The 27,935-nt window shown below is 51.3% G+C and overlaps 9 protein-coding genes across 9 annotated transcripts; 5 read left to right on the top strand and 4 right to left on the bottom strand.

Annotated features, from left to right (window-relative positions):
• Positions 1-486: 486 nt before the first annotated feature.
• Positions 487-4,032, top strand: ACET3X_008561 (uncharacterized protein; the record flags this gene model as incomplete). Its single annotated transcript, XM_069454747.1, has 5 exons — positions 487-1,692; positions 1,737-2,170; positions 2,222-2,729; positions 2,776-3,350; positions 3,402-4,032. 5 exons carry the CDS (start codon positions 487-489, stop codon positions 4,030-4,032), a joined length of 3,354 nt encoding a protein of 1,117 aa, XP_069304163.1.
• Positions 4,033-5,216: 1,184 nt separating this feature from the next.
• On the top strand, positions 5,217-7,458 carry ACET3X_008560 (uncharacterized protein; the record flags this gene model as incomplete). The annotated part of the gene is made up of 6 exons (XM_069454746.1): positions 5,217-5,425; positions 5,484-5,695; positions 5,768-6,099; positions 6,155-6,730; positions 7,353-7,377; positions 7,436-7,458. The coding sequence occupies 6 exons, from the start codon at positions 5,217-5,219 to the stop codon at positions 7,456-7,458; spliced, it is 1,377 nt and encodes a 458-aa protein (XP_069304162.1).
• A 2,769-nt stretch (positions 7,459-10,227) lies between these two features.
• Positions 10,228-11,316, top strand: ACET3X_008559 (uncharacterized protein; the record flags this gene model as incomplete). The annotated part of the gene is made up of 1 exon (XM_069454745.1): positions 10,228-11,316. One exon carries the CDS (start codon positions 10,228-10,230, stop codon positions 11,314-11,316), a length of 1,089 nt encoding a protein of 362 aa, XP_069304161.1.
• A 336-nt stretch (positions 11,317-11,652) lies between these two features.
• On the bottom strand, positions 11,653-12,837 carry ACET3X_008558 (uncharacterized protein; the record flags this gene model as incomplete). The annotated part of the gene is made up of 2 exons (XM_069454744.1): positions 11,653-12,403; positions 12,464-12,837. The coding sequence occupies 2 exons, from the start codon at positions 12,835-12,837 to the stop codon at positions 11,653-11,655; spliced, it is 1,125 nt and encodes a 374-aa protein (XP_069304160.1).
• A 1,124-nt stretch (positions 12,838-13,961) lies between these two features.
• ACET3X_008557 (uncharacterized protein) lies at positions 13,962-15,562 on the top strand (the record flags this gene model as incomplete). The annotated part of the gene is made up of 5 exons (XM_069454743.1): positions 13,962-14,228; positions 14,282-14,548; positions 14,595-15,027; positions 15,076-15,468; positions 15,525-15,562. The coding sequence occupies 5 exons, from the start codon at positions 13,962-13,964 to the stop codon at positions 15,560-15,562; spliced, it is 1,398 nt and encodes a 465-aa protein (XP_069304159.1).
• An 879-nt stretch (positions 15,563-16,441) lies between these two features.
• ACET3X_008556 (uncharacterized protein) lies at positions 16,442-19,420 on the bottom strand (the record flags this gene model as incomplete). Its single annotated transcript, XM_069454742.1, has 1 exon — positions 16,442-19,420. The coding sequence occupies one exon, from the start codon at positions 19,418-19,420 to the stop codon at positions 16,442-16,444; it is 2,979 nt and encodes a 992-aa protein (XP_069304158.1).
• A 1,621-nt stretch (positions 19,421-21,041) lies between these two features.
• On the top strand, positions 21,042-22,114 carry ACET3X_008555 (uncharacterized protein; the record flags this gene model as incomplete). Its single annotated transcript, XM_069454741.1, has 2 exons — positions 21,042-21,252; positions 21,303-22,114. 2 exons carry the CDS (start codon positions 21,042-21,044, stop codon positions 22,112-22,114), a joined length of 1,023 nt encoding a protein of 340 aa, XP_069304157.1.
• A 280-nt stretch (positions 22,115-22,394) lies between these two features.
• ACET3X_008554 (uncharacterized protein) lies at positions 22,395-24,890 on the bottom strand (the record flags this gene model as incomplete). The annotated part of the gene is made up of 2 exons (XM_069454740.1): positions 22,395-24,807; positions 24,856-24,890. The coding sequence occupies 2 exons, from the start codon at positions 24,888-24,890 to the stop codon at positions 22,395-22,397; spliced, it is 2,448 nt and encodes an 815-aa protein (XP_069304156.1).
• A 1,444-nt stretch (positions 24,891-26,334) lies between these two features.
• ACET3X_008553 (uncharacterized protein) lies at positions 26,335-27,679 on the bottom strand (the record flags this gene model as incomplete). Its single annotated transcript, XM_069454739.1, has 4 exons — positions 26,335-26,628; positions 26,682-27,358; positions 27,420-27,533; positions 27,646-27,679. The coding sequence occupies 4 exons, from the start codon at positions 27,677-27,679 to the stop codon at positions 26,335-26,337; spliced, it is 1,119 nt and encodes a 372-aa protein (XP_069304155.1).
• Positions 27,680-27,935: the final 256 nt, after the last annotated feature.

Genomic DNA, 27,935 nt, shown 5'->3' with positions numbered 1-27,935 from the left:
AAGGCGTGGAGAGGTAAAGGCGCGAGGCTGCGTGCGTGCCTGCGGTGGTGGTTGGATAAAGAATCGCGAGTGAGAGCTTCCAGGGAGCGCGGAACGGCGAAACGTGCGGAACGGGAGCCTTGGCGCGACCTCGATGCTCGACGGCAGCAACCGTGGAAGCGAATCGACTTGTTGGTAGAATGCAGCTGCACGACCAAACTAGATTATGTCAAGTCGCATGTATTCTGAGATTTGAACAATATATGATAAAGCCCTGCGCACCTCGCGTCGCGCCTTCCAGCCCATCTTCGGTCCTTCCCTCTCAATGGCATTACATTGACATTCGCGACTTCGGTGATCCCTGCTGCAACACACCCCCGAGCTCCCCGCAACAGTACACATGCACCACATATACACTCGGTGACGCGCAAACCTCACGATTGCGCGCGATGAATGCAAAGACAAGGAACACAAGGAACACGACACGGCGTGACATTTGAGTGCACCATGTCGCGCAATCCAGGCTACTCGCGGGCGGGTGCCAATGGAGGCTATGCCAACGGGAACGGCAACGCCAACTACGCTGGCGGAGGATATAATGGATATGCGGGCGGCGACACCAACTACGATGGCCGGCCGAGTGGGGAGCGACCTCGAAGGCCAGGCGGATACGGTGGCATGAGCGCGCAGCCGGACGACTATGCACCACGGCCGAGCAACGAGCGCGAACGACCCCGACGGCCCGGTGGCTATGGCGGCCTTGCCCAGGAAGACGACATGGAAAGAAGACCCAGCGGCGACCGGGAGCGCCGGCCTGGGGGCTATGGAGGAGGCGGCTTTGCAGGCCGTGACGAGAGTCCCCGTCATGTCACACGGCCTGCCAGCATCGAACGCAGCCCAGCGAAACGTCGCAGCGGAGAGCGACAGAATGGAAGCCGGCCCAGGAATGCAAACTATGGACAAAGCAGCCAGGCCATCGAGGAGGTTCTTCAATACATACAGCAAAACTGGGAATTCATGACCAAAGACCAATGCGTCCCTATCGAAGTCGCCCTGAAGCTGATGGACTCAAGCTCGCTCGGTCTGGCAAATCAGGCTGCTCAGTTCCAGCAAACACACGAGCAGCTGCAGAGTGCTCTCAAAGGCATCGTCAACGAGCACCATCAGGGCTTCAACAGCTCCATCGGTACCTTCCATCAGATCCAGTCCAGCCTGCAAAGCTCCCAACACCGTGTCAGAACTCTCAAAGGCTCACTTGTCGCGGCCAAGTCACAACTCTCCACGGCCAAGCCAGAACTCAAAGAGTTTGCTACAACCTCCCAGAACTACGATGAGATGTTACAAATGCTCGATACCATTGAGAAACTTCAACTCGTCCCCGAGAGGCTCGAGGCCCGCATTTCCGAGAAGCGTTTTCTCACAGCTGTAGACATTCTGCAGGATGCGCTACGAATGATACGAAGGACCGAAATGGAGAAGATTGGAGCTCTGTCTGACCTGCGCACATATCTCAGCAACCAAGAAGTATCCTTGACCGACATATTGATCGAAGAACTTCACAGCCATCTCTACCTCAAATCGCCCTACTGCGAAGACAGATGGAAGGAGTATGCTCAGAACCAAGTCAAGGGTGATTTGTCCCAGCGCGCCCAGACTGATGCAAGGGGCCGCTTGCTCTACTATTTCTTAGACGGTCTGGATACGTCAGAGCCAGTATGTATGCCCACATCTCCCATATACCCTACTGACAGTTCTAGATGACGGACGACTCCACCCACAATCCCGAGACAGACACATTCCAGTATATACGACTGGTCATAGAGGCGCTGAATAAGATGAGCCGTCTCGACATGGCCGTAGATACAATCGAACAAAGGTTGCCAGTCGAACTCTTCAAGGTTGTGGACAGGTCCAACAACGAAGTCGCGCAGCGACACCCGAGCATACTCCGAGCCTACTCGGCTAAGAAGAAAGGCAAAGCAAAGACTGAAGTTGAGAATGAGGATGTCCGGACAACTCTTCTCAACGATTTGATGTGGACTCTTTATGCCCGGTTCGAAGCAATTGCAGAAAGCCACCGAGTTGTGCACGACGTTGTGGCAGGTATCGTTCGACGCGAGAATCGGGCTGCATCAAGCGCGGCATTGACGCGCGGCTTCAAAGAGTTGTGGAAGTTGTATCAAAGCGAGATGCGATCACTTCTCCACGACTATCTTGCTACAGACGGCGAAGCGTCTTATAGAGGCGGTCAGGGTCAGGCCTCCATTGGCAGTGCGTTCTCCCGCACTCCTCGAGATCGGAACAAGCGCATGTTCAAGCTGTCCGACGTGGACACAAAAGCGACCGAGCTCTCCAAAGAACGAGAGGATCTTGAGATCATTCTCAAGACATCCGTGCCTGGACTCGTGTCCGACTCAAAGAGACCAGAGGATGTCAACACTAACACAACTACCAACCTCGACGGCAGTGCGACCGGACACAAACTTCTGGTTGAGCCGAGTGTCTTCAACATGGGCATTCTGCTACCACCATCTCTCGACTTCTTGAATCGATTGAAGGAGGTTGTGCCTTCAAACGCTGATATCAGCATGAGTACTTTGACTTCTTTCTTGGACGATTTCTTGGTCAACGTCTTCCACCCACAGCTAGACGAGACCCTTATTGAGTTGTGTTCTCAAACTTTTATTGAGGTCGACTCTTTCAACGAAGACCCTCACTGGTCGAGACACTCCAAAAAGCCCATCTTCAAGGTACGTCATGCACTGATGGTGTGTACGTTTTATACTAATTCAACAGGGGACTGCGCAATTCTTCACCCTTATCACTGCTTTCTGCAAGATGCTGGACAACCTTCCTCACGATCAAGCTTTCTCCCAACTCATCGTCAACCAAATGGACACGTACGCCCAGAAGTGCAGTGGCTGGTACAAGGCTCTTGTTAGTCGATCGCAGCCTACGGCAAGCGGTCGTCTTATGAAGGCTCCCGCCGTGTGGGCGGAGTCTGAAGCAATGGAAGATCTCATTGCCCGCCTAGTGCGAACAGATCCATCAGACCACGAGGAGCTGAACAAAGCCATTGAGAGCGAGGTCGCTCTTCTGATCGAAGCAGTTGAAGCGGATGAGCCCCTGGATCAGGCGGACATGATCCAGGACAAGAAGAGCATTGTCAGCCTCTGTCTGTTGTACACGAGTATGAAATGGCTGGCTACAAAGACCGCGCAACTACGGCATATCAGTGATCGTGCGTCCGACCCGATTGCCGCGGAGTCAAACGGCCAGAGGCATAACAGACGCTGGACACAACTTGCATCCTCCGACCCCAGGCCACAGAGCGCTCAAGTGTATCTCCCATTGAGCGCCGATACTGCTGCGTGAGTATTCTTGATGCTTGCAAGAACTCTCTTTTACTGATCAACCTACAGCATATTCGACGCAGTAGTACAAACCTACCATGCCCTCAGCACCCGCGTCCTACGCACGCTGCACCTCTCAATCCGCTCGACCATCCTACACTCACTCAACGCGAGCACACAACCCAACGTCTACATCGACACTCTCCTCAGCGACCCCGACCCCGCCATCCTCGCCCTGAACGCCACCCTCGTCTCCTTTGACACCGAAGTGTCAACCTACATCCCAGCCGCATCCTACATGCACATAACACGCGGTTTAGCAGCCCTGATGGACACGTACCTCCTCAACCTCTGCACCACCAAGATAACACGCATGAACACCAACGGGTGCGCATTAATGCAACTCAACATCCTCGTCCTCCAGCAGAACCTCAAGAACATCGAGGACGGCGCTACGTTACCTTATGCAGCCCTGTTCTTCGACCTCTTCACCGCAGGCCCGGATGCGATTGTTGCGCGGGCGAAAGAGTACGGCAAGGGCTTTGGTGTGCCGGGTATTGTCTTTGGAGAGCAAGAGGTCAAGAAATTGTTGCAGATGACATATGAAGAGAGGCTTAATGATCAGAACAGGGAGGCTAGTGTACAAGCGAAGAGGGCGCTTGATGCGCAGTTACTGGAGATTAGTGAGTTCATGTATTAAGATTGCGTTGGCTCTCGTCTTGTCAATACTCCAGCTGGACGGCGGCGACCATCTGTGTAAGAACAAAGGCGGAGCCCATAGTATCATGTCATCCTTGTGTTGAACGAAATGGAAGGGTGTTTGACATCAGCCGCCACATGCGCCTCTCATCTGCTGATTTTTTTTTTTCGTGTAGCTGCAACGTGCATCTTCAGCCTCAAATGCAGTCGGCGAGGTTGCACCAGGCGGCGTCCGTGCCCTCCACGACGTCGGCGAGATGGCAGGGGTGGAAGATGCAAGCGACGCAGCTAGATCGCCGGATCGAGCTTCAGCTGCGCACCCCACGACAGGTGGACAGCAAATTCGCTGATCCGATATTGCATGATGAGCAGTTTCGAGACTTTCCACCGCTATCTGGTCCGGATCGCCACGTCTCGGGGACTTGGAATGTCGGGTTTGCTGGGCCGCGCTGACCAGAACTGGAATAGAAGTGGGTGCGATACTATACTATGCTTTTAAACATCATTCCTATGGAGACCCCGAAGACCGGTGTCGTGTAGCTTTACTCGGACATGGTTTCTCCAGGTTGTGTTCCAGAAACCAATAACGGGGAAGTAAGCTGCATATCACCTCCCGGCCGCCTTACGCCAAGCGGCGCGACAGCACATCGTAGAATCATCATACCGAGATCGTTGGCTGAATATGATTATACGAAGAATTGATTGGAATGGAGTGCTTACTGATCTTTGAACCTGAGCTTCATAGGCTAGAACAATCTCCGCATTGGACTTCAGCAGCCTGGCTTTGTGAATAAGGCCACCCCTTCCGGTGAATATTCGCCGATGACAGAGAGATCGGACCGTCGGGGACTACATGATGCTATGAATCATCGGGGACTATGTATTCTGAATGCTTGGGAAGGAGATAGAGGTAGGGTTTCTGGCCCCCTTACTTTTGCTCATATCTAGGAGCTGTCTTTGTATGGTCTTGACATTTTTCATCCCGTCTCGCCTTGAACCTCTTCTTAAAGAGGCAGTTCGTCGAAAATTGTGACTGCGGTTTCACTCCTACCTCCCTACTAATTATCCCTGTACTCTTGTATTATTCAATACATACCGCTGGTCTTGCGACCCTTTTCCAGACAGGTCACTTTGGCCGTGTAGCGGACTCCACGAAGCATATTACTCAGGCTTGATTCCTCAATCATGTCATCGTCAAGCATCATGGCAGACGTTGAGAAAGGCAATACAGGCTCAGACTATGCGCATCTACGCAACGAGGAAGTTAAAAGCTTCAGTTGGGAAGATGTAACAGTCACAGTCAAAGACAGGATATCAAAACAGCCAATTGGTCTCCTTTCCAACGTTAGCGGCATGGTTGAGGCAGGCGAGGTAATGGCCCTGATGGGTCCAAGGTACGTTCACAATATCCTCGCTCAGACTATAAAGAGCCATCTAACGAAGCAATGTCAGTGGCTCTGGAAAAACCACCCTTCTTAACATCCTCGCCCATCGCGCCGCAATTCCCAATGCCAACATCCGACAAACCCTCCGCATCAATGGCGCCCCAACAACACTATCGTCATTTCGCAAAATGAGTTCCTACGTCGAGCAGGAAGACGCCCTAATCGGCTCCCTCACTGTCCGCGAAACGCTCTACTTTGCCGCTGAACTCGCACTCCCAAGTTCCATTCCAGCATCTTCCCGCAAGGCCCTCATATCTTCTCTCCTCTCCTCCTTTGGCCTCACCGCCCAAGCCGATACCCTGATCGGAACGCCAATCCGCAAAGGCGTGTCTGGCGGTCAGAAAAGACGTGTCAGCGTTGCCAGTCAACTTATCACTTCTCCTAGGATACTCTTTCTTGACGAACCGACAAGTGGACTGGATTCTGCGGCTAGCTATGAAGTCATCAAGTTTGTACAGGGTATTGCGAAGAAGTATAAGATCTTGGTGATTGCGTCGATTCATCAGCCGAGTACTGCGACTTTTGGGTTGTTTGACAAGTTGATGTTGTTGAGTAGGGGGAAGTGTGTTTATAACGGGGAGGTTGAGGGAGTTAAAGAGTGGTTTGAGGGGTTGGGATATAAGGTGAGTGTACATGGTGCTGCGCTACGAAGACGACAGCTAATATGATTCTCAAAAGATGCCGTTGTACACCAATCCAGCCGAGTTTGTTATCGACTTGATCAACACTGATTTCTCCCAAGACAACACCGCCGCATCGCAACGCCTCGCCCATCTCCACACTTCCTGGGCTACGTCCCCCGCCGCAGCAACACTATCCGCAAACCTTCGTACCGCCGCCATAACGCCTGCCAGTCCCCCCAGATCCTCCCAATCCACTTCTTCTGGCTCCCGCGTCTCTCCCTTCTCAACGCTCTTACCCCTAGTCCACCGCTCATTCATAAAATCGCACCGCGACATCGTCGCCTACGGCATCCGCATAGCCATGTATCTCGGCCTCGCCATCATGATGGGCACAGTCTGGCTACGACTTTCCCCCACCCAATCCAACATCCAAGCCTTCACCAACGCCATCTTCTTCGGCGGCGCCTTCATGTCCTTCATGGCCGTCGCGTACATCCCCGCGTACCTCGAAGACCTCGCCATCTACTCCAAAGAACGCGCAAACGGGCTATACGGGCCTACATCGTTCATGCTAGCCAATTTCATCGTGGGAATTCCATATCTTTTCCTGATTACCGTGCTGTTCAGCGTAGTGAGTTACTGGCTAGCGGGTTTCAGGCCGAGTGCCGAAGGGTTTTGGATGTGGGTGCTGTGGCTGTTTCTGGATCTGTTGGCTGCAGAGTCGTTGGTTGTGTTGCTGTCGAGCCTTATTCCTATTTTTGTGGTTGCGCTTGCGGCGACGGCGTTTGCGAATGGGCTTTGGATGTGTGTTAATGGGTTCATGGTGCAGCCGGGTACGCTCAATGTGTTTTGGAGGTACGTCTTTCATTATATTGATTATCAGGCGTATGTATTCCGTGGGATGATGGTCAATGAGTTTGGGAAGAGGAGCTATGCTTGTGAGAGGCTAGAGGGTGGTGGATGTCAGTGCATGTATCCGAGTGCGCTGCAGGATCAGTGTTTGGTGGACGGTAAAGCAGTTTTAGGCGTCTATGGGTTTGGGACGGGGAACATGGGGAAGTATGTGGGGTATCTTCTGGTCATCGTTGCTGTGTACAGGCTGTTGGGATGGGTGGTTTTGTATTTGCGCAAGCACTGAGGGTTGTCTGGTACTGGAAACTGTTGCGGATAAAGCGCAGTAGTTGATGGATAACAATGATGATAGAGGAGAATGCGCGGTTCAATTTAGTATAAGAACGAGACAAGAAGGCTAGGCGTTCGAATCTTTCGCTTCAATTGGTCAGTGTTCAAAACATCCCACGCACCTTTCCAGACCAGGTTCACTCAACCTCGATAGTGTCGCACATGCCTCAATCATGACTGCAATCCCTGTCATCGTGTGCGGTAGAAATTATCCAGTCGCACGGACAGTTCGCCGACCGAATGCTTATACGGATTAGGCATGATTGTAGAGAAGCGATAGATGTACCGCGGGCAAAGCAGATCCTTCCAGTGAGCGGGAAAATGCCTGAATATAATGATGTCTATGCGTTTAGGCGATTAGTCGCGCGGAGGGACAAGGCGCGCCTCTTGGAGTTTGGTATTGGCGGAGGAAATTTCGTTGAGGGTGGTGAAGTCTATATGGCGACAGTAATGGAACAGCACCGGCAGTAATTCCTTTGCGCAATTTTCTAGGTGAGGCAGAAATACTGACGTTCTTTTTTTCCATCTTCAATCTCTCTGATGAGCTCTCCGTGCATAATCTCATCCATGTACACATCACCTAATAGCAGGTAGTTGTCGCCCATTGGTCGCAGCGCACAAGGGTTATATGCCCCTTCTAGAACCACAATCATGTCGTCCTCCCGCAAACAAGCAGGTCCGAGGCCTAGTGAGCCGTTTCTGGTACGAAAGAATTTTCGTCGATAGCAACACGTTGACATGACACATTCAAACGGCTCCCAAGCATGGCCTTGCTCGTTCAAATTTTCTCTCGTCAAGTTGCCTCGGCTCTCATGGTCGCCAATCGAGTGGAGGAGGCGAATATAAGCCAAGAAGCCTCGGGAATATGCTGCTATCGCGTCTTCGTCTGCATGCTCATACAGCATTCCGGCTTCAAGTACCACTCCTGTGGTCAAGGTCCGTGCCATCGATATCATTCCAGGACTCAGATCATGGCCTAAAGGTGATCCCTCGGACACATTCTCGCGCCAGTACTCGAGAAGGATCCGTTGCGGATAGCTTTCCAAGGCTATGCTCTCATGTTCGAAGGCTCTCGCCAAGACGTAAAAAAACCTCTGCATCGGCGGTCCTGTACACGAGACTGTTTGATGAGTCACACCAGATACCGTTAATAGTCGGCCATGAGGTTGTGTGGTGCCTGCGGGCGGAGTTATCGTATTATATGTCCCATGTGGTATGGAAGAGGGGTACAAAATTTGTCCTATCTGAGAAGTCGGCAAATGTAGGGACTGGTCCCATTGAGGGATCCAAGATTTGTATCTTAGTCCATCTTCATAGTCCTCACCATGATGTACATGGGCAAAAAGGGCGAGATCGCCTGTCCATCCTATGACCGCAGTCGCCAAATCGTGATAGACATCCTGAACTGACTTCTCGTAATTGATTTCGATGATATGTCTCTCCTTACGAAGTTCCATCAAGCCAAGAATGCCATAGATCTTGTCTCGAGGATCTGTAACTTCCCAAGCTCTGTAGGTTTTCAGAGCTGAAAGAATGCAACATTTGTCTGGACTCATTGGACCGTTCATACGCCAAGCGTATTTTTCGGAAATTATATAGGGCGAGTGTCGTATCTCGTCTTGGCAGCCATCCATCGTCCATGCGGCTAAGCGGACGGCAACGTGACTCGGAAGTTCCTCAGTTCCCCAGTAGAATATTGAATCAGAGGCTAGTCTCATCTCTTGTATACACCACACCCGACGGAACCAAGGGCTGCTGAAGAAAAGAGAGAGCGCTTTCCATGGTAGCAATCCGCCGAAGACTGCATCTATATTTGGGATACGCCAATCGGAAAAGAAGTCGTCGGGATTGTCATCAAAGGCATAGACGCATATCAGGGAATCGAACAGACGCTTGATATCCAAAGCATGCTCATTTTTGACGTGACCCAGCCAGATGACGACGCGTTCAGCGCGATGAAAGATCGAATCCATGCGGCGTACCTGAGAGCTCTTCTCTTCTTCATCAGACTGTGCAATGCATAATGCATCTGCCCAGACAACTCGAGCCTCATTTTTCAGTCGCAACCTAACAAGCGCATCACGCAGGCTCGTCGTGACCGAGTGTGTTACACCATTACAAACTATCTCACGCCGTTCAGCCGAGTCGCCCCAGCAGTAAGAGAGTGCTTCGTATGCAGGAATATCGTCGATCTCGTACTGCCGAAGCTCACACGAGACTGGGGACTCTGGGGACTCAGAGGGTAGTATGTGTAAGAGGCGGATTTGACTGCTGGACAGTTGTGTGGGATAGAGTGTATTCATCGCGACTCCAAAAGCGGTTTCGTGTTGAGTGGATGCCGGTCAGTGGTAGAGAACGCGTAACCGAGTAAAGCGCAGCGAAAGGCCAACCACAAGAGTGTAAGGTCGCTTTCTCGGTCTCGGTGGAGGCCTACTGTATCGTGATGATCATTGGGGTTGAACTTTGGGGAACGGCTGATTGTGTAGGGCTTTGGTTCGCTGGGTTCGTCGGAGTCACCGCTGTACCGTGAGCGAAAGGCCAACGGCCGGAAGTTTGATCAAGATATCGACATATTGCGCCAAAGATGGGGCTACTGACAGTCTCCGGTATGCGCTCATGTAGCATTGACAGATGTAAGTTTGACAGATGTATTGTCCTGGAGCGGGGTAGAATCGGTGCCTCAGGGGGTGGGGGCGATTGTTATTCCGCTTTCGGCCTAGCGTACTGAGCACCAATGCTATCAACTTCCAATGGCAGTGCCTCTGTGTTCCTTCACTGCTCAGCTCTTGGCAAATGACTCATATGGAATCATGTTACTACCGCGTACAGCTTCACCGACTGACGTATCTGTCATGAGTCAAGGAAGAAGTCACGACGCGGCCGTTGTTTACAAAAGGCGACGTAGTAGGCTTGTCTGTAGCAGTTGCTCACCAGCTTCTAACCAGCATGTCTTCCCACGACCTTACCAACGAGCAGGGTCTCAGAGCACACCTGGAAGCACATCGATTCACACCAACCAGCATACAACTACTCTCAGGAGGCACTGCGAACTATGTCTATCGCGTCACGAAAAATGATGACTCGACGCGTATCTTAAAACACGCAGAACCCTACTTGCATAGCAACAAAGACTTTGCATTCGATCCCGCGCGTATGGACTACGAGGCACAAATCTTGCAGACTCTATCTTCTTCCGAGAGCCCTTTAGCCGCAACTCTTTCCGGGTCGAACGTACACACAGTGCGGCTGTTCAGCTACGACGAGATCAACAAGCTGCTCGAAATCGAAGATGGCGGTAGTCGTAACTTGAAGGACGCTTATGTGGACCTGAAGCTCAACATGCCACACATTGGCAAGCAGCTTGGAAGATGGCTTGTTGCACTGCATTTATCCGCGAAAAATCTTACGCTCGCTTCCCCGGACCAAGACAAAGGCACCAACAATAATCCCATTGCGATCAACATATACCGGTATCCTTACAACGGACTGCACGAGGCGCTGACGCAATCTGGTTACGACCCTGAGCTGGCTGACCTTATCAATGAGAGATTCGGGAGCTTAGTCGCGATAGATGATGAGTGCATCTGCCACGGCGACTTTTGGCCTGGCAATATTCTCGTGCGGGACTCTGAACAAGAGCCGGTCGAGTTAACGGTTGTGGATTGGGAGCTGGTGCGCCGTGGTACCAGTGCAACCGACGTCGGTCAGTTCGCTGCCGAAGCATTCCTTCTTGACCGCTTTCGTGGCGGTAGGGGCTTGCTAAGTGCATTCTTGAACGCCTATTTGGCAGCTCGGGAGCAGACAGAGACGCTTGGCAAAGCGTGGTTGACAAGGATGGTTGTGCACTGGGCAGTCCATATTGCGTTCTGGCCCACTAGAGTCAAATGGTCGAATGAGGAGGAGACCAGGATTCTTGTTGAACTGGGCGTTACCACCTTGGAGAACATTCTGAAAGAGGACTGGGAAAAGCTGTTGGAGTCACCGTTGTTGGGAGACGTGAAGGAGAGATATGCTACACTATTAGCACAACCTTGAAGACGGCGCGTAAAACAGGACATTACAAGTTCAAAAGATATCTCAAGTCTAACAATGCGTACATAACTTGATCTCAATTCCCCCACGGTTTCATCAGTTTCTTGAGATACCTTCTGCCATGCCGTTTATCGAACATCTTATCCGTGATCACATGCGGCCAGAAGGTATAATCTCCCAATCCCATTGCCCAGTCCATATACTATGCACGTTTTCGTGATGCTAGCTTGCCTGGTCAATAGCTATAGGCAGCATATACATTTCTTTTATAGATAATGTTGTACACTTACACGTTCTTGCTGATAATCCGTGATCGGAATGTACCTACGCCCTCAATGTTCACTGCATCTTTCTCTCTCCCGATGCATTCTCAATCTCTGCCATTTTGCCTTCTCGCCAGAACCAAACGGCAGCAAGTGTCGCGCCCGGTCCGCCCATGACCGTTACCGCTGCAATGACTAGAAAACTCTCAAAGATGTTTTCGAGTGTGGCTTCTCCGTTCTTCATCCGCTGTACATCGCATATAGCGACCCAAGATGAAATGATGTACGTTGATCCAATGATGAGCCAGTCCCACTGAAAGATGAAAAGGACGCCCCAGTCTAGTCCATTCTTCCATGTGTAGGTACTGGGGATGAACACGCGGGCGTAAGTCACATCGGGATTGTCAGATAGGGAGATACCGCGGATAGCGAACCAGTGTGCCGCTGTAGAGACAGCAAAAGCAAAAGCGTAGAGAATCTTAAGACTTCGAATATCCGCACTTTTGTTTTTCGTGGTGATGGCGGTTGAGGAACCTGAGAGAGAAACGAACCACAGCGGGATGTTGGCGAAAATAGGTGTAAACTGCCAGAATGCGAGAAGGTTTTGCATCGTGTCCAAGTTCAGGCCGGGAACAAACAATGCAATAGTAGGAATGACGTAGAATAGGAGAATTCCTGGGAGGATGGCCCGCGCATAAGGCAACGGGACTGTGCGTCCGGTCTGAAAGTATGATTTGGGGCTTGAGATGCGATGGAAGGCGAGCCACCAGAGGGTTATTATCATAGCACCTCCCACATTCTGGTAGATGAAGGCCCAGATAGAAATACTTCATATTGTCAGTGGCATGCATCAAGTTTCACCAAACCTCCTTTGATGGCTCACTTACTATTTTATCCAACTATTCTGATTTCGCCCACGGTATGCCTCGACACCATGCACCGCAAGAACAGGCGTGATCTGGAAGAGGAAATGAAGCTGTTGCCAGTAGAAGGTCTCGCTCCATCCCGTGGGCCCATACAAGAACGCAGTAACCAAGAAGGACAGTCCTTCGTCCAGAATACGGAGACCTGTATAGTGCTTCTTGAGGGCCACGCCGTTAGGCAGAGTACCCGACGCAGCTGCGTCCAAGAAGCCAACGGGAACGTCGTTTTGAGCAGTCGCAATGCGCATTGTGTACAACCCGATCCCGGCCAAAACTGCCATTACAGCCAGTAGCGCATTGTTGTTCGGGCGGCCGACGCGTGCTGCTGGTGTTGCCATGATGGATGGATGCTGGCGCTCGGGGTAACAACGCGTGGTAGCAGACGTGCGTGGTTTTGTTTGTTGTCCCTCGGCGCGCCTTAAGCACAACTTGGCGAGCTTTCCTTCTCCCATCCAGGCCTGAAGGTCAGCTCGGGTAGGTATTTCATCCGGTAGTTGCGGGGCTGCTTATGTAAAGCGGCTCAAACGAAGCGCCTCATCGCAGCATCTGAGTCGTCATCTCCCGACTAAGACAGGAGATCGTTGCATCTTGATATCGATACAGTGTTACCGATGGGAAGGCATCATGATCTGGGTCCTCTTTGGGTTGATTACAAACAGACCGAAGGTGTCTCACGTGACCGGTAAATGACCCTGCCTCTTCGGCAGAATGCCGATGACAATCGAGAGGGGCATTGGTCGGGTGAGATTTTAAAACTCAATTCGAGCCGAAAACTGACGAAGATGAGATCGGATGTCCATCTTGTGACTCGTCGATGGTTGATCCCAGGTAAGTATACCGGACGCTTGGTTCGGCCCTTTCGGCTAAGCGGCACATGGCGGTGGCCGGAATGTGTTCCAACGGCGTTGGTGATGAGAGGCCACCCGGTTTTAGACATGATGTCATCGCATCACCTCACCGCGTCGCACACCATTCTGTGGTCCTTATTGCTGTTCACATAGCAACCCTATTGGCATTGAACGAGCAAGCCAACGGCCTAAATCGATCGATCGGAGCTTGCCCGATTTTGCGGGGTGATGTGCCGCGACGGTACCTGCCAAGGCGATGAAATCGATGGTTGACGCGGAGGCGCCAGGATCGCGTCCACTGCACGACGCTAGAGAGGTGATGTCATAGCATCCATTCAGCGACATTTGACGCAGACCACCGAGAATATCCTTTTGATGCAGGGACACTGCCATATAGGGCAAGGTGTCTCCAGTTTATGATGCGCTCTCCAACGCTATTACGCATTGGCGTCGTCCATTTCTCGGAATCTTGGCTGCCATGATTTGACAGCACGTCGCGTCTTCCTTCTAGTAAGCTTGGTTTTCTTGTCAGTCCTTGTCTACAATCTCTTCCCTTCTCGAACCTTGCAACGATACCCTTTAGGTGTCCCAAAAGCTTCGAAAATCACCCAGCTATGGTCGGAACCAGACGCAACATTCTCAATAGCCACAACAGCAACGGCGATATTCACAGCAGAGGCAACCCCAACGAATTCAACAAGTACCGGCGTGTCGATCTGGAAAGCGGATATGGAGGTATCAATCCTGTTAAACCAAAGAAACGGTTTCGCGATGCGATCGACCGAACTGTGAAGGACAACCGCGCCAACGAGATGAAAAAGAAGTTGATCGATAATATCGACCACGAAGCGCTCGAAGTTTACAGGAAGAGCGATGAGAGCGTATGTTCCAACTAAACCATCTCCTTGCAACGATGCTAACATTCGTTCTTCAGCTCAAATCCATCAAGAACAAGAAAGTACGCGGCTTCTACCAAGAGCAGAATTCGCGCTTGGACGACTGGGCAGAAGTAGACATGGTTGTTTCTTCGCTCGCCGATGACATTGTCGATAGTATGAATCCACGGGATACTGATGGCGACGGAGTAGCAGAAGATCGTGGACCGTTGGGCATTAGCGGAGAGGAACTGGAACCTTTTCTCCCGGAAGAAGAGCGCGACCGACGAGCGAAATCTGCCAAACACGCAAGGTGGGCGATAAATGTAAGGTCTAAAGACGACAGATGTGGCCACAGCTGACGATTTCCAGATCAATGTCATTGTAAACGTTCTTCTGCTCGCAGCCAAGGGTATAGCAGCCATTTGGTCCAACTCTTTGTCGCTAATTGCGTCTCTTGTCGATTCGGCACTTGACTTGCTATGCACCATCATTATCTGGACTACCAACAAGCTCGTGGGCTGGCGTCTGCAGAGTCTACGAAAAAAGTTTCCTATCGGCCGACGACGCCTTGAACCCATCGGAATTCTGGTCTTCTCTATCATCATGGTCATATCGTTCCTCCAGATTCTGCAAGAATCAGTCAAGAAGCTCCTGCCAAGCGGCGACCACAGCGTTTCCCAGTTGCCGCCCGCGGCTATCTTCGCCATGGTAGCTACAATCGTCGTCAAGGGCACTATCTGGATTGGGTGCGCAAGGGTCAAGACAACACAAGTACAGGCCCTGGCCCAAGACTGCAAAACGGGTACGATCATATATTCCGTCAACTGGGTATATCTGCTAATGAGCACAGACGTTTATTTCAACACACTCTCCCTTCTTTTCCCTCTCATCGGCGGCCACGTCGGCGTCTGGTGGCTCGATCCTCTTGGCGCAGCATGCCTTTCGCTATATATCATCTATGACTGGGCTTGCACTTGTTTTGAGAATGTCACTCGCCTAACCGGTGAGGCAGCCAGTGACCGCGTGGAGCGCAAGATGATGTACATGGCGTACCGCTTCTCGCCCCTCGTTGAGGGTTTCAAGAGCCTCAAGTGCTACCACGCGGGTGATGGCGTCTGTGTGGAGATTGATGTGCTTATGAAAGAGGACACACCGTTGAACAAATGTCACGACATTGCTGAGACGCTGCAATACTGTCTAGAAGGCTTGAATGAGGTGGACCGCGCTTTTGTAACTATGGACTGTAAGTATTCTGATCGAGATACGAGCATTTTCGGGTTGGGAGCTAACCTTTTGCAGACACTTCCCAAGGTCCCACAGGCCATGCCGTTAGCTAGAGTCATACCTGCTAGTAATGTATATTCGGAACCGTTTCTTATTCCCAGCACAGCATGCCTGGCGTTCGGTCAGTACCACAAATACTTGCATTGTTCAATACCACTTTTTGGAGAAATCTTTCCCTCCATACGTTATCGCATATTTTCCCACTCGGCGTTATGACTTCAGGAAGTTCTCGAAGAACGCATTATGATCAACGTACGCAGTGCGAGGCCCTACATACACAAGTTCTATGAAGGTTCACAAGACAAGAGGGATGAATTGGTGGGTTGATGACTACATAGTCTTCGTATCAACCCCGTCAACACTTGGAGAATTTGTGTAGTACTTAGTTGGCATCCTGGACCGTAATGAGGGTCTCAGTAAGAATTATGTATCTGTATGGGTATCTCTAACTAAACGCTAAACAGTACAATAGTATCCCGGTAGAATGCTACGCGGGAACTAGAAACTGAACCAATGACACAAATGTGTGCCATGTGGATCACAAGAAAAACAGGAACGCTCACAAAAAAAAACACAACCCACTCCAAACCCCACTTCCGCCCCAAATCACTCACGACTCCTCTTCATCCGCTCGCCATCACCAGAGTCCTCAGCTCTACGCCCCTTCTTCTCCTTTATCGCGGCGCGTTCTTCTTGTTCGGTGGGTGCGTCTCGAAAGCGCTTCGAAACTGGGCCGTTGGATTCCGGAACATCTTTCTCTTTCGAAACCTTGTCGTGATCGAGAGAGATCTCTGTGATGTTGCGCTTGGATTTTGACGAACCTGTGAGGCCGGGTGTATTTTCTTCACCAGTCGCCATGCTCTGAGCAGCAATTCGGTCAACAATGAGCTGCTTCATGTTGTCCTTGTTGTGCCAGTGCTCCTTCAGACTCCTCATGTATGGACGTAGGTTCCAGGTTTCTTGCCGTTGAAGTAATCAAGCTCTTGTGTCATCGCAAGATCCTTCATCTCGTCCCACGTCAGGCAACCGCTCGGGTAGACTTCCCTCATGAGTCGAAAGTTCGTATTAGAGATGAGTTTGAAGAGCGGCCCAAGTTCTCTCTGACGGTCTTTGCAGTTTGCGTACGAACCGGGAATCTCAATCTCGACTTTGACGTCTTGAGCGTTTAATGCTTCGTTGCATGTCCAGACCAAGAGTTCGCAGCTGGATGGTGCTTCGTCGGCGACCATGTTCCTGACTATATCGATAGTCCATTGGATATTAACCCTCTTGTGGTTGCTGCTGTCGAGACCCTGGAACCTGGGGTGTTTGATAACATAATCTAGCACGACGTCGTTGTCTGACGGATTCCGCCATGAGTAGTCGAACATGCCCGCGAACAAAGACCAGGCGTGATCTTTCTTGTTCGTCATCTTTCTTTGCGCTTCAATCAGCAATCTAGTCAGTTCCTCTCTGCTCGATTGTGGGTCCGATGCTGCCGATTCTGTCTTTGCGGGAGGGCCTGACGATAATGCACCGCTGGCGTTGCCCTTCTGAGGAGGAGCGGAGAGGTTGGTGGGCTGCGCAATGATATCGGACGCGGCTTGCGATGAGCGAAGTAATGGGACGGAGATGCCTGACTGTGCAGTACCATCATCAGCGGTCTGAGATAGACCAGTCGGCTTGTTTGCCTGCGGCGCACTGTCCATGTTCTGTATGGCAGTGTTCTCTTGCGCCTCCCGCCGCCTAGCGTGTTGTCCTTCTTGTGCATGTCTTGTAAGCTTGTTGAATTCCGCATTGGTCAACAGGCGATTTCGCATTGCGTGGTCAATATGACGAGCCAGCTCAGCTGCAGATTCCGCTTTGTCAATGCAGTCAAGAATCTCGTTCCGAAACTGACCCCTAGGTCCTTGACCGTCCGTGTTTGGAAGAGCTTGTTGGAGAGCGCGATGAAGTTCAGGGACCTCCAAGAGTAGAGCGTGGGCCTTGCCATTAGACCAATGGTTGTGCGGGTTTGACTGCGCCTTCGACTTCGCCCGTGACTGGATAGTGCTTTCAGCACTGGTCGAACTAGACAGTGATGAAGCCGCCGAAGTTTGCATAAACGGAGATGAAAATGTTGGAGGAGGAGCCAAAGGTTGCATGACCGAAGATGGAAATGCCGGAGGAGCCGAAGGGAGTGTGGAAGTAGATCGCTCGGATCGAACAAAAACCGGTATGACCGTGATGGTGGGAGCTTCAGAAACCTGGTGACCGGACCCGAGTGTAGACTGCGCTGGCTGAAGCATATCCGTCATATCCTCATCCTTGGTGTCCGTGGCAACAGTAGTAGGTGGAGCTAAGTTCGGTTGGACAGTAGCAAGGGGAGGTAGGTTCATATGAACAGTGGTAGGCGAAGCTAGGTTCGATTGAGTAGCAAGCCTGGGTGTGGAGTGCACTGGTGGAGGCACGTCAGGCATGTCCTGATCCTTTGTTTCGCCAACAGTAGTACTGGATGGAGCTCCACTCGATCCGACTGTGACATTCGCGAGCGGAGGCGCATCGGGCATGTTCTGGTTTTCGCTTTGCACAATATTGGAAGTGGAAGCAACGACAGTCGCTTGGTTCGTGTGCTGGACGTCATCTATCTCATCATGTCCGGTGTTGATACCATGACTAGAAGCGTACGAGGTCTCTACCCCGTTCATAGCTTGAGGAAGCGATGCCTGTGAATCCGTAGTGCTGACTTGCTCGCCACGAGTGGGTTCTGGAGTGCAATCTTCCATTGCATCACTCTGCGGGAAGCCTGCATGGATGGCGGACGGCTCGTTAGTGTTGACGCTGGGTGCTGTGTCGCACCCCAGCTGTGTCACTTGTGTTTGGATAGGCTGAGCCTGGAAACTGGAGCTCACAGCATGTGTGTTTGTCACAATTTGTGCTGGCTGCACCGGTTTTGTATGCTGCAACACATCCATGCTTGATGCCACTGGTACTGATGTCTGCGAGGTAGGTGCCGTGTCAGATCCGAACTCTGAGGTAGCAGAAGCCTGTCTCGGGACATCCGGCTTGGGTTCAGCGATCTGAGTGGCGGATGCTGAAGCAGCAACGGTACTTGGGGAGGCTACAGTGCTCGTACTGTGCGCGGCGTGGATACTGATGCCCATGTTGTCCTGTCGAATAAACATATTCGAGTGGCTTGTGTCAAAGACAGTGGGCATACAAAAGTTGTGGACAAACTCGGCTATGTCTTGCTTGCAGTGACAGATTTTGACGAGGTAGTGAGTAAGGTCTTGGAGTCGCAACTTGTAGAGATGCGCTCGATCAGCAAAGGCGGAAGTGGGTCCGAAGTTCGCACACTCGCGCTCAAGAATGAGACCGAGCATGTGGCGGGCGTATTGGTGCGTCAATAGCTTTCCGAACCTCGTGTTACTGAATCGATAGCTAAAGGTTTTCATGGCGACACGGATCATCTTTTCGAACGCCATCCCGACGCGAGTCGCACGGCCAACGCTCCTTGCTTTGTCAACGATAGGACATATCGTGACATGTTGCAATGGCAGACATTTTGAAGGGGTGCCGCGCCGACGCTGAAGAAGCTGAAGCAGATCGGGGGAGGATAGGGCTTGGCGGAGTATCGCGGCAGGATTTATGCGAAGGTTGCTCTGGAGGCTGTCTTGAGATGCGGCGCCGATTGCCACTCTCAATGCAATTTTCGGAGCTGCATAGGGTCGTGAGGGAGATGAGGAATGGGAGAGACTCTGGAGGCTCCGCAAGAAGGCATTGACATTCTCTATGAAAATGCGACGAGCGTGGTCTACAGATACGTCGCCAAACTGTTGAGCATAGATCGCGACCTGTTGCTGGAACTCGGCTTCTAGGCGAGGGCGTAGGCAATGGGCGAAGAACTGTCGCTTCAATTCCTCGACTTCGATAGGCTGATCGTGACTCGCCATTATAGCGGTAGGTTATCGAAGTTGCTGGGTATGATCGTGGTTGACTGGGCTGGAGTTGGTTGCTGCGTACTGCTGGCGCACTGCAGAGGTGGGGTAGAAGTTGATGAGAGGTCTCGAGCAAAAGCTCTGGCTTTGTCATGAAAAATAGAGAATCGCAAATGCGAAGCGAGATTACGACGTCACGAAAGCGGTCAATAAGGCTCCAGAAAGTGAGAGTGAAAGTGAAAGTGAAGGAGAAACGGTCATAATGCCAAGCCATATAACACATCAGTCACTTCGCAAATGAACGACACTCAACGACTGTATCATTCCATCAACTGGAAAGCCCCTTGAAACAGAAAGGAACGTCATTGCAACAGAAAGAAGAGATGTCGTGTAGCCATAGCCCGTCAGACCGTTGGGAACATGATATTGCTGTCGGCCCACTTCTTCGGTATGGCGAAATGCGAAGGAGCATCCCAAAATTTAGAACGCAAAACGAAGGAACCACATGAACAGGACAGATTCAACAAAGAGCAACGAGATAGATGATACATCGGAGAGATATTTCTGCTCAGACGCTGGTGAAAGTGTTACCTTGAGAGGGCTCTGACAGCCGGCTCTTGCCGTAAGTATCGGAGCCTATACATCCAGTTGGGCACCTGTAGTGCCGTTTGAGTCTCATTTCACTCGCCACCCGTGAGGGTATCTTCAATCGCCATCCGCTTGTTCTCTCGCCATCTCATGATACACGCCATGAGACACCGCGCCTGATTTGTTGTCAGTTCGCCAAGATGAGTCCTGTCACTCCAATGCTGTTGACAGCAAAATTTTGGTAATGAATGATGAGATGCAGAGATAGCTTCGTTACGCAAAAGATGTTCGAAAGAGCGTGGCTAGGAAGGACGCGTCGTCTTTGCTTTAATCCGAGCATGACATCATATCTGAGTAATCAGGCCGGGGTGTTGTCGCGCGTCGCGTCGCGTCTGTCGCCCATTTCTTCATCTCAATTTCCACCAGCCTACAACGCAAACCATCGGCAACGTATAGCCGCTTGCGAGATTCTTTCCTAGTCGGCGCGCGTTATGTGCTTCACTACCGCACTCTACTCCCCAACCACAATTATCATTAAACGCATAGCGCTGTAGAACGTTCCGCCTTCCAACGGAGAATCTCAGTCGATTGTTCTATCACTCAGAAGGGGTACGATACTCCGTATACTGCGATGCGAGAAGGCTAAGCATAGCGATTGGGGCCAGCTGTATGGCCTGGCCGGGGTCCCCTCCATCTCCCCGCAGCACCTACAGCGATATGTCAGTTGGCGCAGCACGATACCTACATGACCCCGTACTCCGACAGACAGAACTAGTTTGTGTGTTGATTCTGGTCCATCTAATGTTGGCGACCATACATGACAACATGTAGTACGGAAATAGCGATACGCGATGACGCTATACTGGATTTGACGTCGGACACTACGCTTACACATGCTTATGTTACCCCGGTCACCACTACATCGCATAAGCCGTGCAGACCACAAAATTACTGGAAATATGCATCTTCGTAGTATAATGCGACGTCCCCAGTGTGCAACATGAGTGTTTGAGTTCAGTCATACAGCAACTTCAACGACATGGCGAACATGACCAGTACCAACGGCATCACCGGCGCCAACTTCGACATATACGGCGCGAACCGCGTACTTCCCCGAGCAATGACCGCGTTCACAGCTATTGCGTGGTACAATTCGATCGAACTACTCATCCTCGTCTTCGTCATCTTCAGGAGGTACTCCGGCTTGTACTTCTGGAGTCTTGTAGTCAATGCCATCAGTATTGTACCTTACGCGACTGGTATGGTTAGCTTCCAAAGTCGAGAACACCTTGGCTAACAAAGTCTACAGGAGCATGGATGAAACAAAACAACGTTGCGCACAACCCCTACCTTTACAATACCCTTCTTACGCTTGGGTGGATCTTGATGGTTCCCGGGCAATCCGTCGTACTGTACTCCCGCCTTTACTTGATCTCGCCGAACCTTAAGCTCCTGCGTTTCATCTTCTGGATGATCGTTGTTTCGGCAATATGTCTGTGTGTTCCCACCATAACGCTGAATCTACGGCAATACACCAAGCACCCGGAGGCATACACACGCGGCTACGTAGTCATGGAGAAGATCCAAATGACCCTTTTCACTATGCAGGAGATATTCATATCCTGCGTTTATCTGCTAGAGACCCGCAAGCTAATGCGTGTCATTTTCGACGGTAAAACCAGGAAGTGGATGTGGCAACTGGTTGCAATGAATGTTCTCCTCCTGATACTGGATATTGCTTTGCTCACGACAGAGTTTCTGGATCTCTATATGATACAGACAACCTTCAAATCTCTTGTATACAGCTTCAAACTCAAGGTTGAGTTCGCAGTCCTTAGCCAGATTGTCCGTGTCATCCAAGATCGTACGCAGTCTGGTAGTTCAGTCGCCCCACTTCCGTCAAATCTGGGTTGCCAGATGTATACGAGAAATCCGATACCCAGTCAGATGTCAGAGGTGGAGGACATGCAGCGCAACGTACCAATCGAGTGGCGGCTATCAAAAGATACTACAGCTTTTGTTTCGCCAGTCGCACTCACCATGGCGAGAAAAGACGACGTCGAAAGTGCTAGAGGTAGCGTCGTGTCCTTGGACGCGATGTATCCTGGAAGATTGGGATGACTGTTGGAAAGCATATAGCCAATTGAACTGAAAGATGACCGCGGACTGATGAATTAGCAGGCGATGTCACCAAACATTTGCGACATTAATGTCGGACGCTGCTAGTGACAGTGTATCTACTTGGTATCTTTGACATCTGGCAGCAGAACAGGGTAAATACTTGGCAATCCCTTCATAACATCGAGTCTTTCAAGTCGTCTCATACCAGCATTGAGCGCTGGAAACAGTAGCCAGCATGTAATCTTTACCATGTTTCCTGCTCCACCAACGTATCTCCTATTCAAGATAATCTAAACATCTCGCTTCGCCAGCCATACACCCGCTCAAGCCTCCGTCCAAACCGTCTTGCCATGATGTACGGAATGTCGCTGTCAGGATGTGGTTCATGGAAGTGAATGCCACGATCGACATCAAGAGATTCGCCAGGCGTGAACTGCCAAGCGGAACCTTGTAGCTTCTCCGCAGCAAAGCCGATGCGTACCATAGCGCGTTTGAACTCGTCCCATTTGATGGCCTTGGGGAAGTCTTCGGTTTCGGACAGAGTAACGTGAAACAGTGCTTTCATTGTCCGATAAGCACGCTTGTCCAAGGTGAAGGTCTGCTGAGACGTTCCTTCGCTAGCGGCCGGGGCATGGTCGCCAGGCTCATCGATCATGGGCACAGTTGTAATGCCTCTCGTCTTCGGTTTGATCTTCTCTTCGATCGCTAGCCGATCAAACGCTCCTGTGATCTGCATAGCCTTGTTGTGGAAGATCCTTGAGAAGGGTTGGTAGACATACGCCGGGTTCTCCGCCGACTTGGGTCTCATATCCAAAGGTTCCTCCCAGGGCGGTGTGCGCTGCATCTGTCCGCCTTCCAAGATACATTGACGAATTGCTTCATGCTGTGAGACTCCCGTCTTCTCCTCGTAGAACGTGTCAACACATTCCCAGAATCTATCGAGGTTCGCTTCAGCCGTACGCATACTCTGAACGTTGCTCCTGTTACGGACTTTGTGGGCAGGATACGCCAGCTTACCACGAAAAGGATTGACGGCATGTACTGGAAGCCGACAATGATCCAGGTGATATAGCCAATCGAGGAACTCTTCGTTGTGAGAGTGTGGTGCGTTCTTGTCAATTTCGTAGGCCTGTGGCGTATCGCTCCACACTGAGTGCTGCATAATGCACTCTCCAACCACAGACGTTTGAGTAAAGAGCTCCGAGACACGAGTAGACATCAAGTTTTTTGCAGAGTTACTAGACCTAAACAGCGTAGCCATATCATCCAGCAGATGGTATACGTTTGTATCCGAGAGAGTAGCATTTGATGCTGGTGCGAAACACAAGAGTGAGGAAACTGCACAGAATTCCTCGAAGCTTTTAATTCTCGACGGTATGAGAACGACACTCCCAACGGTTTCTGAGTCGTCTATACGATAAAAGAACTTCCGTGTGTTAGGTGCGCAAGCAGCATACGCAGAAAGCATGCGATACAACAGCCTTGATGTATTGTGTGCCCTGCAGTTGAGCTCGCTCATAAGAGACGAGAAGCGGTCTTTGGAATCTTCCGGGGAGGTTTCTGCCAGCTGGTCCACGATTTGATATAGCTCTTGCCAGGCGACGAACATAGTGTATGCCTCAATGACGAGCTCTCGTGCTTTCACCATGAGAAATTCGGTGCTGCCTAAAGCTGGATGGACTTGCCCCTTCGCATCGCGCGCCATCTTCATGCTATGCTCGGAAATATCGATGAAGACTTCCGCAAAGTAAGAAGGGTCCTCGCGTAGTGCTAGGATATGGTCTCTTGCGTTCGTGCGCAGAGCGTTGAAGTATGCACGTAGCCTGGTAAAATCAATGGACCCTCGGTTCCGGTAGGGTGAGATAACAAGTGCGTCAGCGAACGTCATGTGTCCGATATCGCCTCCGATGTCGAGGTCGGTAGATGGCGGCTCGACTTGGATAGGACCATGCAGCAGCAGGTCGTCAGTGTAGTCGTGCAAAATGAGCTTACTGCATGCGACCAAGAATTTCAGGATCCGCTGTTGTATATAGAGGGTATGCAGACCAACCCGAGGACAGTATTCATAGCCATTCTTATCGGGAACGTACTTGTTTATGGGCTTGGTGACAGGGCTGACCCGTCCATAGACTGTGGGATTCGGGTCGTTGGAGAACTGGAGTAGGTACTTCTTGAGTTCCGGTTCGGGGCCGCACGGTGACATCTGTGCCAGCGGACTGAACTCCTCCTCAATGGGTGCAAAGGTCAAGGGTACGTTTCGACCACGAGCATTGAGGAATATTAGTAGACTCTTTGGCTTCAACAGGTCCTCCATATTTATGAAAGGCCACATCTTAGAACCTGAAGGCAACACTTCCTTGTCTTGAGCGGTCAAGGCTTTCTTGAGGGTCGCTGGATCCCGAGACTTGCTGAATATATCGAGAAGTTCAGCATAGTCTGGACGATGCTTCTCTGGCATACCCGGCCATGCTTCTAGCAAAATATTCCGACGCTGAGCAGAAGACCTCTTGATCCATCGCTTTCGTATCGTAGCTTCGTGTCGGAGAAGTATAGTATTCAGCGTATGGTAGTCGGCACAAATGCTGTCACTGAGGAGCGACGCATGTTTCGCAATTGTCGTGACTAACGATGGCGTGACGGGATCGTTCCGGTGCAGTCTTGTGAGGAGCTCTTCGAGCTTGATGTCGTCGGCCCTGGCTCTATTAGTGGCGAACGCGCAAGATGTGTAATGACAAATTTACTTCTTCTGCAACGGCAACTTCGTAAAGTCCGGCATGATCAGCTTGCGGTTCTGGCAGTGTCTCTGCGTACAGAAGAGTAATCCTGTGTGATGTAGCATTTACTGCTGCCGGTCAAACGTATAGCCGGCGTTTGTCAACAGCCCGGGTGGTGCGGTGAGCGAACGACAAACGGCGTTGCTAGATGAAGGTGAAAAGTCAAGACCACTAGCACAACAGCTTTGGAAAGGACTTGAGCCTGGATGAAGATGTGGTAAGATTCAACCTCGTTTCAGAGGACGGTCATAGGTTAACTCCAGGCCAGAATGCATGTTTACCACAGTGTGCCAGCGGTGGAATGGATTTCCAATGACCTCAAAAGGTCATCTGTTGGAGTATAGCTCCGTGGGTAGATTTCCTCATATGTCATTTCTCTCTCCCAGATAACTCGAGTGAGACGCTGCCAATGCATCTACATTTGTATCAGGCGTTCGCATCATGTGTTTAGTCCGAACGACAAGATACCGCATCGTCCCACTCATCTTCAACCTCAAAGAACTTCGGAAATGCTTTGGCATTTGGAGATGATAAATCTTCAGAAGATACAGAAGTTGATGGCTTACCTGATCCCTGCCAAAATGAACCATCCGCGATGACAAAAGTTGCTCTTGGCATACCCAGGCTCTGGTCAGAAGTGGAAACTTACATTGACGATGAGATGTCCGTCATGAACGTTCTTGACTATCCCGGCTCTTAAAAGCAAACGAAGTGACACGTCTATAACTTACCATTTGATCGAAATAGCTCCAGATATACGTCTTCGCTTCCTTCGAAGCTTAAGTTTATGCGCCAATCTCCAGGTAGCAACCAGACGGAGCCGTAATCGAGTTCATCTCGTCACGCTCAGGAAGGCAACAGCTGAGAGGCTGCCAAGACGCGGGGCAGCGCGCAGCCTTGCCGCAACGGGTGGTGTATCTTTGTGGTGCATGCTGGTAGGGATCCCCAACGCCAATGGTTGGGCTAAATGCGAGTGCTTGTGTTTGGTATCTGTGAACGGTTGGTGGCTAGCAAGTTGAATGGGAAAGAAGCTTGCTGCGAGCCGCGAGCGCTAAGAAGTGTCCTCACCGGAAGTCGTCGTTCTATCGCCGTAGAAGGAGCAGTCGCAGCCGCTGACTCTCACAGGGGTGGCATCACGCATAGACATACCATATTGTACACAGTGTACTAGTTCATTGATTTCGTCTATCATAGACGCGTTACTTCATATATCGTCCCCATCGTCCAATCCAGTGTGCCGTTGGTCCGGCCTCTCCTCCACCCAAGTCGTAGTAAAATTATCAAAACTCCACCGACGCCTTCGTTGCGCTCGCTTGGAGCATATATGGGCTTCCGCCCGATGTCAAAGATAAGAAAATACAAAAGATATACGAGAATCAAAGTCGTCCATCGTCATGCCCTGACGCATCTTTGTGTGCGCAGAGTAGACGCATGCCCATCAACCAACTACAGTATCTCCTTTAGCTTCTCCTTCTGTGCGCTTGTCAAGCTGGTAGGGAACTTGATCTTCACGCCAACGATGAAGTCGCCGCGCTCTGCAGGTTTCTTGGATTTGGGCATGCCCAGGTTGGGGTATCGTTCTGTCCAGGTCGGACCTGTGGGGCCGCCGCTACCAACGCTGAGTTGTTTGCCATCGATGGTCTGTACGGTTCGGCGCCAGCCGGTAAGGGCTTCTTTGAGGTCGATTTCAATGATGTGCTTAACATCATCGCCTTCGCGGATGAACATTGCGTGGGGTTTCTATGGTATCATTAGCATCAGCTTGCGTGTAATGGATTGGAAAATGGACTTACCTCAGAGACGATGAAGTGCAGGTCCTGTGTTCCGCCCTCCACCTGGTCGCCCACGTCTGAGAACTTGATCTTGCTGCCGGCCTTCAAGCCCTTCTTGATAGGCACCTCGAGAATCCGGTCTTGCGTACTTTGCTTGCCGGTACTCTGGTCGTATGTCTTGCGCTTGATCTTGAGCTTCTTTGTGGTGCCGTTGTACAGCTCCTCCAAGCTCACCGCGAGCGGCTTCTCCACGACTGTGACTTCAGGCTCTGGTGCTCGTCGTCCGCCTCGGAATCGACCGCCCTTTGCACCTCCTCCACCACCGCCAGGCATACCGCCCATTCCACCGCCCATTCCACCAGGCATACCGCCCATGCCGAAACCGCCAAAGTCAAAGTCATCACCGCCGCCACTGCTGCGCATGAATTCGCCAAAGATGTCGTCGGCGTTTGAGAAGTTGAAGCCGTTGCCGCCGCCGCCTGTCGAGAAGTGGAACGATCGTGTGCCGCCGGGCATGCCACCACCTGATGCGAAGGGGAAGCCTCCACCGCCTGCTGCGCCTGCGAACGGGTTTCCACCAGCACCACCGGCATCTTCAGGGTGTGGTACGCCGCCGCGTAGTATGAACTCGAGACCGTATTGGTCGTATGTCTTGCGCTTCTCGGGGTCGGACAGGATCTCGTAGGCTTGTGAGCATTCTGGATGTGCTGTTAGTACTCTCTTTCTTATCCAAGTGAGCTAGACATGCCGTGTACGTACCTTTGAACTTCTCAGCAGCTTGCGGGTTGTCCTTGTTCTTGTCGGGGTGCCATTTCAGCGCCGCCTTTCGGTATGCCTTCTTGATCTCGTCTTGCGTCGCAGTCTCCGATACGCCTAGAAATAAGTCAGTAACCAGTTCATGTGCCTACCCGAGTACCCGTGGCCCTGACATACCTGCCGTCTAGCAGAACAGGGCGGTGGAGGGGTATATCCGAGGCAAACATACCTAATGAATCGTAGAGCTTGGACTCCTTGACCATCTTGAAGTCCGGTGATTACAAGAGAAATATATCTCGTGTATGCGCAATTAGTGTTTGTTAATGTCCAGCGTGGTAGCTTGTGAGGTTGGGTCGCATTTATCACTCGAGCTTTGGATGTCTCTCCACTTGTCAAACGGCGCTAGCGGTGACGTCGAGCCATGATGCGGAACCAACACAGAGAAGGTTCGAGAAGCTTCAACCACCATGCCATATCGATACCTTCACAACCATCAATGTCGTGTATCATGCGCTTGGG

Source organism: Alternaria dauci, chromosome 8, assembly GCF_042100115.1.
Source record: "Alternaria dauci strain A2016 chromosome 8, whole genome shotgun sequence".
NCBI classification, from domain to species: Eukaryota; Fungi; Ascomycota; class Dothideomycetes; order Pleosporales; family Pleosporaceae; genus Alternaria; species Alternaria dauci.
This window is presented reverse-complemented; position numbering and strand designations above follow the sequence as displayed.